This window comes from Spermophilus citellus, assembly GCF_964194105.1.
Source record: "Spermophilus citellus genome assembly, chromosome: 5".
NCBI classification, from domain to species: domain Eukaryota; kingdom Metazoa; phylum Chordata; class Mammalia; order Rodentia; family Sciuridae; genus Spermophilus; species Spermophilus citellus.
This window is the reverse complement of record NC_138186.1, coordinates 62,284,507-62,295,510: the sequence shown is the minus strand read 5'-3', so window position 1 is coordinate 62,295,510 and position 11,004 is coordinate 62,284,507. Positions and strand designations below refer to the sequence as shown.

At 40.2% G+C, this 11,004-nt stretch overlaps 1 protein-coding gene across 1 annotated transcript; it reads right to left on the bottom strand.

Annotated features, from left to right (window-relative positions):
• Positions 1-2,507: 2,507 nt before the first annotated feature.
• ANKRD66 (ankyrin repeat domain 66) lies at positions 2,508-8,332 on the bottom strand (the record flags this gene model as incomplete). Its single annotated transcript, XM_081296197.1, has 3 exons — positions 8,090-8,332; positions 6,984-7,212; positions 2,508-2,706 (listed from the first exon to the last, which is right to left on the bottom strand). Exons 1-3 carry the CDS (start codon positions 8,250-8,252, stop codon positions 2,508-2,510), a joined length of 591 nt encoding a protein of 196 aa, XP_081152323.1. The 5' UTR covers positions 8,253-8,332.
• Positions 8,333-11,004: the final 2,672 nt, after the last annotated feature.

Below are 11,004 nucleotides of genomic sequence, written 5' to 3'. Positions count from 1 at the left end.
GCACTGGTGCTATTCCCAACTTACCGACAAGGAAATTAGAAGAGTTAAGCAACCTGTTCAAGTTCCCAATGCCTGAAGGATTAGTGCTATATCTAACCCTTTTGGTTTTGGGTAAGTCACAACCCCTCAGAACTTCTGATAGTGATGTCAATTGGATATAAAGATACCTGTCTTGCAAGTATGTCAAGCAGATTGGATAAAATACACACAAGGTGCTCATAGAGTGTGGACATTGCACCAATATAGACATAGGCAAGCTATTTTAGCATCCTTTTCCTGTTGTTCTTATTTACTGTATGAACATTTGTGGGAGAAGAACATGTTTCCTAACAATTCAATAAGTATGAAAGGAGGACACAAGGAGAGTTCTGAGAGGCCTTGAGGTTAGGGTTGCAATAAGGGCCACCCAAGGAGGCTTTTTCACAGTTTGGTCCATGTCTTTTCAGCCAATGCAGGTCAGGCTATTAACCATGCCAAAAAAATGGGACAATGGAAAGCTTCACTGGACTCATAAAGGATGATATATCTGAACACCTTTGAGATTCTCAAGGGAGCTCCCTTCTGTGACAATACCCTAGCCATTCATTGCATGGGGCCAGTTAGTGCCAACGCCAGCATTTTACACGTGTCACTGCATCTCATCCTCACAGCAACTGGAAAGCATACAGGACATTCCACCTATGTTTAGGATACAAACCTAAGTGGGCTTGACTCATGAGCCCATGATATTAAAATAGCATGCTTATTAGGAAAAGTCTATTTGCAAAGAAAAACATCGATTTAATATGTACTGTAGGCAAAGAGAAATTTTATCATGAAAATACCATTTAATAGGCTCTGAGTAAGCAGCAAGAAGTAGAATGTAGAAAGATGTTAATCTATCTATCAATCATCTATCTAAACTATCCACCTCTCTCCATCTTTTGCCTTAGTCCTCTCCTCCTCTTCCTAGAACACCTCTCTATACTTCCTTAGCCCTCTTGTAGGATGGGCCTCTTCATTTTTCTGAAGTTGTCTGTTCCTGGTCCAACCTCTCATGAAAACTTCTTTTCAAGTTCCCAGGAGAAGAATCTTCTTAGTCCAGCTTGAGTCAGGTGTTTTCCAATGTTCGTCTGAGCTGAGAATCAGGAAAAACAGGGCAAGCAGGGGGCATACTGGGATTGTCAAGTCAGAGAAGAAGGGAATTGATGCTCAGGGGTAAAGATAAGTAGGAAAGTTATCCTCGATAGCTAAACAGCTTTCTTATTAGACATTAAAGCTTTTTTTTTTTTTTAATTTTAGAAAATCCAAACCAAAAATGGCTTATATTACCAGGAGCATGAATTGGAAAGTGTGTAATGCTGATGTCTGGCAGCTAAAGACACTGAGTTAGGCAGAAAAATTAATAAACCTAGAATGTGGAGTAGCAAATTAAGGTAAAATATACCAGACCAGTCTCTAATAGAAGCTTTAAATGTTTTCTAAATTCTATAGAAATGCTAATAGAAGTAAAATGCAAACTATATAGGTAATTTTAAACATTCTATTAGTCACATGTTTTTCAAAGAGAAAAGCAAAAGGTAAAATTAATTTTTACAAATTTTATTTCATCCTAAATGTCAAAAAATTATCATTGCAACAAATAAGTATTAAAAATTATAAGAATTAAAATTAATTAAAATTAATTAAAATTAAAATTATAAAAATTACATGTTTTGTACTAAGTTTTTAAAATCCAATGTGTATTTTATATCTCAGATTGGATGCCATATTTTTATTGGAAATATCTAATGTAATCTGTATTTAAACTTTCTAAATTTTACAGTAGAAAAAGTGGATCCACAATCACATTCCATTATTTCACATTACCTTTCATTAGTTATGAGGGATGAACTAATTTCAGTTATTTCTCACTGAGCTAGTCTATGGCCCAAAGTGTTCCTCCTATGTGGACATAATCATGGGTTAAAAATGACTTGCCTGGCATTGCAGGTCCCACAAAAGAAAAAATAAAAATAAAAAGCTGGAAACTGGGAAATACAGTTGTTCACATCATTGCTTAGTCTATGTGACAATAAATACAATTTTTTTTTCATAGATTGAAAGGATAATGTTAGGTTTTTTTTTTAGGGTATTATTTTTACTTTTTCTTTTTTTTCTTTTTTTTCCTTTTTTGCCTGGAAAAAATCAAGTTTCCTCAGGACTCTTTCTTTGATCCCTGAAATTCTATAATGGGGTGTGGGGTGGGGGAGTGGTACAAATTAGTGGTGAGAAAAAAAAAGTGTAAGCAGCTGGCCTGCTAAAGTTTGTCCCCTCCTGGTCTGGTGGACAACAGGTTTTAGGAGACAACCGCTCATGCTGAGAGCACCTGGGCAAGATTCTCAAACCGAATGAAATTTGAAATGGTCATGAACTTCTGGTAGAAGCCGGGGTCGGCGTCCTGGAGTAAAATTATGTAAAGACAACACAAGCCTGACAACCTCTAGATTGGCAGCGCCAGACAAGGATCCAGCCCTCAGGCTCAGCCCTCACGCTTTCCGCTCCTTGGTGTATTTAAGCTTGGCTGGGCCTCCACTTCTCTTTTTCTTTTTATTAGTATTTTTGCTGGGGGAAGGAAGAGACAGCTCCAGCTCCCTTTTCTTGGCATCCCAGTCTGGGTCCCGCTCATCCAGGTGCAGCCCGTTCTGCTCAGCTGCTCTGCGATGGTCCCTGCACTCAGGCTCCGCCCTAGACAAAGACAGACAGGCCTGAGCATGGGGCAGGGAGCCAAGGACCAAGCTCTCTCTTCCTGCTCTACACACAGCCTGGAGGGAGGCCTAGTTTGCCCGGTTCCAAGTGCACACTTAGGGATGTCTCAGAAGCCAAAGAAACTACTTGGAGGTGGAGGAAAGTCATGTGTCAGAGTAAGATGTTGATGATACATATACTGAAAGAAGGAACTGCTAAATCTTATTGTGCTTACAAAGCAAGAGGCCTGTTACTGAAGAGGCTATTTTCTTTTGTTTGCTGTTAATTGTATTTTTTTCTAATTATTAAAGCAATGCATATTCATTATTTAAAATTTAAACAATGTGAGGCCCTGGGATCAATCCCTAGTACTGAGGGGAAAAAAAAAATTCTCAAGTCAGAGCATAGGGAACCTTCCTGTCCCCACCACCACCCCCTGTCATCCCTCAATCTATCACCAGCAAGCTGGAAGTGACCTTTTAATCTTCAGATTACTTAGCATCCCTTCTCTTGTCACTTTCTCTTGTTCAGTGTTATTTATATAAATAAGTTGTTCAACAAGTTATTTTCTCTCCCAATCAAAAAGGAACATTTGTTGTTGTTGTTTTTGTTGTTGTTTTGGTATAGGGATTGAACCAGGGGCACTTTACCACTGAGACATATCCCCAGAGCTTTTTAATATTTTATTTAGAGACAGGGTTGCTGAGTTGCTTAGGGTCTCACTAAGTTGCTGAAACTGGCTTTGAACTTTTGGTCTTAGATGCCTTAGCCTTCCAAACTGCTGTGATTACAGGCATGCACCATCACACCTGGCCAGAAAGGAAACTTCTTGATGTCTAGTCCTATATGATTTATCTTTATGTCCTTTTTAGTGTCTAGCTTAATGACATGCACATAGTAGGGTTCACATCTACCTGTTGAATAAGTGATTTGCTACTTAGAGAGCCTGAATCAGAAGTTGAAGTTTTCCTCAGTGATCTCTAGGATGTTTAGAAAATTATCAAATATCTTAAAAATATCTTATGTCCTTCTTCTGCATCCTCCTAGCCCAGGAGCTCACCTACTCACAACATGAACTGCTAAGAAATCCTGAAGAGTCTAAATGCCTCCAAGTCTACCTGCACAGCACCACTGTCATGTCCTCCAATGAATAAGCAACTTTATTAAAGCATCTCTTTCTGCTTGTCAATCCCCTGAGTTCACATTTCTCACTTGCCTGGCTGACTACGGCCACCCACTGACCTACCCATGCACACTTATCCTCCACATCTCCCTCAGATGGATACTCTACTTAGCCAGGCATTCATCCTGCACTGTCCCTCTACCTCTTCACATATGCGCACAACCTATGCACAAATCCAACTTGGTGGCTTCATTCCAAATCAACAGATTTTTCTCCCTCCTCCATTTGCAGGTCTTAGCTATCTTTCCAGATCCAAATTAACTTCCTCTTAACCCAGGATTCTGTCTCTAGACTCTCTGTCAGAGGGAAGTTTTCAGTGCAATAGGATGACTCACACACCTTCACCTTGTATTTGATGTTGTTGTTTCTGCCTGCACAGTTTTCCTGGCAATAACACTCCCCACTATTTGAAGGGAGTCACTGCTCCTCCATCTCAGTTATACTTGGGCCATGTGTCACATTCATCCTCCTTCTGGCCACTAAGGAGGGGCTGAGATTACTCAGAGAATGTCAGTGCAGCAGAGCCAAAGGCAGGACCCAGAGGAATTTCAGCGTCTAAAAGGCATGTAAGGATAAACCATTTAATTTTTCTTTTTAAAAAATTATATGCAAATTATGAGAAATAATTAGAGAAGAGGGGGGAAGCTAGGAGAGAGTAGCATCCAATTAAGTAAGGGAGAAGAGTTTCTGAAATATAATAAATGGTAATTAAGTAGAGATAAGATGTGAACTCAGAATAAGCCATTGGCTTAGCAAACAAGAACTTCATAAGAACTTGGGTCAGAGCTGACTCCGTAAACAGATGGGGCAGGAGGAAGTCTGGGTGAGGAAGTAGAGATAATTATGTAAATTAATTTTCAAGTAGCTTTGAAGTGTAGGGAAGAAAAGAAACAAAAGTGGGGTTCTGCTTTTTGCTTAATAAGGTCTATTTGAACATGTTCACAGACTAAAAAGAAATGAAAGGAAGGAACATAAAAAAATGCAGGAAATAGAGTAAAAATGCAACAAAGAATACAGGAGCAATAGCCTTGTAGAAGAGACGTGAAGAATCTACATGGAGGGGTAACCCTTTTTACAGAAGAAGGGATGGGAGGCAAGAAAGAACTGATGTAAGTATATGTAAGATCTTCAGGGATACACTATTCTAATCAGCTAAAAGAAATGTAAGTTAGGGTTCTTCCTTCTCCTGTAAATCTTAGCAAATAATCAAAACCTAGAGCTCCCACTACAGAATATGTCCATAGACACATATATTTTTTCCAACTCCATACCAACATATATATGTGTATATATATATATGCACACAAACACGCATGTATATATCACACATGTATGTATACATACATGTGTATACATACATATACACATGTGTATATATACATACATAGGTGTATATATGTATGTGTGTGTGGATGTATACATACATATATATACAGGGGTTGGAAAACATGTACCCCAGAGTTTCAAGAAGACATACCCTCTGAGAGAGTGTAATGGGGACTTGAATTGACAGTGAGGAAGTAGTTCAGGAAGAGAGAGCCAAGCCGAGAAAAAATCTTTCTGATGATGCTCATTTACTTCTTGCTGGGATTTTTTTTTCTCTAGTCAACCAAGCCTAGGAGTAGAGAGCACAGAAATTTCCCCAAGATTGGCAATTCTGGATTGTATGGTACAGAATGAAAGAAAAAGGGGTGGGAAAGTTATGAAGAGTGTATGAGAAGAAAGTAGAAGTACTGTCCTGGCAGCCGAGTGAGATTGGTGACATTTTCAGGCACATGATAGACTGGGAATGAAAAATGTTGAATGACAGAGTCTTGACAACTCAAAGACCTAAGGCTCTAGGAACTGATAAGAGAGCTGTGGTCTCACGTACAGTGCATGGAGGTTACCGAGGACAAGGGCAATGGAAAAAACTAGGGAAAAGATAGAGATATTCAAACAAAGATTCAGGTTCTGCCTCTCTGCTCTTCAAATCACCTAATTTGTGACTTCGGATATTTTAAATGGGCGACACCATCTTTAAGAGAGAGTCTTTTGAGCTGGATTTGGTGGTACATGCCTATAATCCCAGCTGAGGCAGGAGGATCACAAGTTAAGGCTAGCCTGAGCAACTTAGTGAGGGCCCTCAGCAACTGAGTGGGACCCTGTCTCACACTTAAAAACAAACAAACAAAAAACTAGGGATATATAGCTCAGTGGTAAAAAGCCCCTGTGTTCAATCCTCACTTCCCCTAGGAATCTCTTAGGTTACTTCTTCACATTACTAATCTCACTATAGGAAAAGACTTTCCTAGTTTAACTTTCTTACAACTATATTTGCCAGCTCTTAGGAGACATCTCACTGCCACCCTCCTCTTCTATCATGCACAGCCCAGTAGATTTGATATCTACCTTGTCTTAATTTCCAAGAAATAATGCCCAGATACTATTATTCAACTTTTTCTTATATGAGTTACTTGTTGATCCAACAAAACTAGAAATGTCTAAATTTTATTTCCATCCCTCTCTGAGCTCTACTGCTATGTACATAATTGGTATTAAACTATGTTCAATGTCTTGACTGAGCAAAAAAAAATGAACAAAATGTTAGATAAATTCTTATTTGGGTATATGTGTTAGTAGGGGATTCACAGATGAACATAGATGCTTGAAAAAGTAGAAGGGTCTGAAAAAAAATCAAATTCTAATTCATCTGCCTAATTTTAAATATTAGGTAATGGAGGGTCAGGAAGGTGACAACCTGTACAAGGTCACACAGCTTGAATACCTTTTAGAAAGCTGCAGGGGCCCATGAATCTGGGATCATCGCCTTTCTTCAAAGTGTGTCCCAATTCTCTGATCAGAGACAATTTTTGTATCATCTAAAACAACAGACCAATGTATTTTTTACCTGAGGCCAGTCATTTCTGTGAAAATAACTCAATTTAAAAATTAATGAAAACCATAGTCAGTTGACTGGATTTTCTCATTTCTTTTTCATTGACCTGAGCCCACTGAGTGGGCAAAGACCTTGATCACAAGCTTCTGTATCTTTGCCCTTCCTATAGCTGGGAAGCAAAAAAAAAATAAAATAAAAATAAAAAAAGAAACTTACTCCTCCAGGAAGGCCACACAGGCTCTGTGCCCATAGATCTGTGCGATCCTCTTAGGTGTGTCTCCAAAGAAATCGGGGGCATCGATGGCGGCATGCAGGGCATGCAGGGCTCTGAGTACATTCAGGTGGCCGCACTCAGCTGCAAAGTGAGCGGGGGTCCAGCCCACATCACTTACCAGGCAGGGCCTGGCTCCACAGCCTATCAGGAGATGCATCACTTCCACTTGCCCTTAGAGGGACCAAGAAGAAACAGGAGGAGGTTAAGAGGAAAATGTCCCCCACGGCCTGAGACTAGGGCCAGCCTCGACAACATGACAGGGGTAGGAAATGCGCCTCTGGGGTGCCTCCAGTTTCCTCTCCCTTCTCCTTCTTCTTACTGGGGAATCAGCACCCTGTCCTCACTCCCACAGGGTACTGCTCTTACAGTACATCCTGTACTCCTTCCAGGACACCCCTCTCCTGTCCACTGTCCCAGGTGGACAGGTCCTGCTCACGAGAGTACTGGCCAGGCTCCTCTTTCAATGCTCATTTCAAAAACAAACATTTTAAAGCCCACTTACATTTAGCTAACAGCTTGCAAATAGACTTTCTCACCAGATAGATGTGGGTTCATATCCTCACAATGTCACTTACTAAGGTGTATCACCTTGGATAAGAAACAAATGTCTGAGGTTTCATTTCCTCGTCTATCAGTTAGAATATTATCACTTACCTCACTGAATGTTTGAGAAATACAAGTGAAGCTACAGAGATAAAGTACACAGCCCAGTGGCCAGCAGATGGCAAGTGCTCTCTGAAGGTGGTTTTGGAGATGGCAGAAGACTAATATTAATTAAGAGCAGATTATATGCTAGGTGTTGTATACCCACTATCTTACTGAATGCCTATAACTCCACTGTAACATTACTACCCCCATTATATAGAAGCATAAACTGAGGCCCAGAGACACTAAATAACAAACTAAATTTGCTAATGCTGGTAAGGGGTGATGATTGAAATGCTCCATCTAGCTCCAGAAAAAAATATTTTTTTCTACTCTGTACACAGCCTGTAGACTGAATGGTGGGCTCACAGGGGTGGATCTACTAAAGGCATCGCCCACCCACCTTTGATTGCAGCCCAGTGAAGGGGGGTCCGGTCATTCCAGTCGACATCCTTGTAGTTTGGGTCACAAAGACCTTTCTTCAAAATCCTCTTCACTAAATTGTAGTCCCCCAGAGCCACAGCTTGGTGGAGCTTTGTCAGGTTGGATATTTTGGTCAATTCCATGACAGAAACTGTGGGAGAGACACATCATTTAGGAAATTTGATTACAGCCCTTAATTCCTAACAAGTGCTCCACAGAGTTTTGCGTTGTGGATTTTCTTTCCTGCCTCATGCATTTGCGGCTAGGATTGCCTGGCATGTGGTCTCAGCTGAGTGTGGCCTTGGATCTTAGCTACTATGGTTACTGCATGCCAGTCCCCTACCCCCAAAACTACTGATGGCTCCCACTGCACACTGAATTATGTCTACACTCATGGACTGGCTTCAAACCACCTTCTAGCAATATTTCCCACTCCCACTTCAAAATTCTAGTAGTGTTCCTTAAGTTTGTTATATAATTCTGTGTCTTTCTCATCTCTAGAATGGGTATAAACATCTAGGATTATGAGACAATGAAAATCCATGTGAAAGGTGTACACTGAGCCCAGAGCTCTATGGAAATTAAATACTGTTGCACAGCAGGTGGGGAGGGGAAAACACACAAACAGACAAATAACATAGCTAAAAACTGATATTAATATTATGCCTTAAAACAGTATTTCTCACCTTGTAGTCTAAGACTCTTTGGAATCCCTTAGACTTTTTCAGGGAAACTATGAAATGAAAAACTATTTCATTATAATATTAAGGTGTTCTTGGCCTTGTTCCCCTTGATGACAATTTTTCTGATGGTTCCAAAGAGAAGGTAGAGAAAACTTCTGGGACCCTCATACAAAGTTAGGCTATGACAGCAAAACTGGACTATGATCAAGCTATTCGCTACACCCTCACAGGAAAAAAAAAAAAGACCAGTTTCATAGGAACATTCTTAAGGAATCAATAAAAATTATGTTTATTAGATCTTTACCATTAATCATGTAATTCAATAAATGCAGTTTTAAGATATTGTATAATAAAGTATGTCAACATTCGGAAAATGTTCTTCACCTCCTGGACCAATATTTTTTCATACAAGTGGAGGATGTTGCAAGATCAGACACGAGGAAAGAGATCCATTCAAGATGGAAAAGACTTTAATAAATCAGAATAAGGAAACTGCCTGGATATCACTTCAATTCCACATCGAAACTAAAATGTAGGGCACTACTATCTGTCTAGTTTGGGTGTAGTATCAAAGGAGAAAATCCACAATTATCTGGAAATCTATAAAATACTTCTCTCTTTCTAACTTTATACCTGTTGGAAGCCAGATTTCTTTATACGCTTCCATCAGAACAAAGTGAATGTAGAAACTGACCCAAGAATCTAGCTGTCTTCTATTAAGCCGGTGATTTTAAAAGGTTAAAAAAAAAAAAGTAAACCAAGCTCACTCTTTTTGCATTTTTTGTTATTCTGGAAAATATAATTTTTTCATTAAAATATTACTTATGTTATTATGTAATAGATTTATTGCAGGTTTTGTAAATGAATTAACATTTTAAGATATGCTTAGTTTTAACTTCTAAAAGCATACATATTGATAGATGTAATCCACATACATGAATGCTTTCTGGGGTTCCCAATCATTTTTAAGAGTGTCAAGAAGTTCTGAGATTAAAAAAATAATAAGTTTGAGAACTGGTGATATAAAAAAGATACAACAAGAATGCAGAGAGGGCCACAGGAGTTGTGGCCATTGAAGATACCTCTGATCTCAAGGTTTGAGATGGGTCTGGAGTTCACCCTACAAATTGTGTCTAGTAGCAGCACCACCACCACCACCAAAGATTTAGAAGAAGTGCAAATTCTTGGACTCAACCTCAGACCTACTGAAGCTCTAGGGTGGAGCCCAGCCACAGTCGTGGTAAGCCCTCCAGGTAAGTCTGATGCACATTGGAAAGTGAGAATAGCCCTAAAGCCTGAGAGACAGAGAAGTAGCATAATAAAAATGCAATGCCCCAAGCATCCAACAGACAGAAAAAAAAGAGCCATTCACTAAGACTGGGAAGTAAAAGGATTTTTCTCTAAAAGAGACCTAAGCTGCATCCCAGAAAGATAAATAGGAGTCAAGTTGGCTGACTGACTGTGGAGGATCCCAACCTAGGCACAGTACATTGGTGGCCAGGATTGCTTACACTGAAGTGTAAGCAGTTCCAACAACAATGTCCCTGTCTTGAGGGTTGGCAATCTTTTTCTGTAAAAATCCAGACAGCAATATTTTTATACCAAGAGACAAAATCAAGACTACTAGTGGGAACTTAAAAGCAACTTAAATAACAAGAGTAAAAATCCATGTCCTACTCTTTCCTATTTGCCTGCAATAGTTGTTTCATCGTCTTTGTTACCAGTAACCCTCAGCTGGAGACGTTCATAGGGCAGAGAGGATGGGCCTCAGCAGAAAGGCATTGTCAGTAGGATGCTCAGTTTCATTCTCTGCCTTATTGCTACTCAGATTCCAGTGAGCCCTCTCTCCTCCTGGAGAGGTTGGCAATCTCATGTTGGCAGCTGGCCAGAGAAAAAGCAGCTCAGCGTCACCAACTCTCTTATTAAGTTTCCACTGTGGTCCCAGCAGCTGCCAACAGCAAATTCCCCCATGCTGGAACAACTTGCACTTTGGAGTATGTGCCTTTGGCCCACGGTGTGCTGTGCCTGTGTTTGAAATCCTTTACCAACATCACCAGTGGGCCCTGAGCAGTGAATAGGCACGCTACAAGTGGCAGAGGCAAGTGCTAGGAGCAAAACAGGCAGCAGAGATTAAGGAAGAAGCATGCACTTGCTCTTGGGGCCTCACAGCACTCGTCCATGGAGGCCTGACACCTTAGGTGGTAGCCATAGG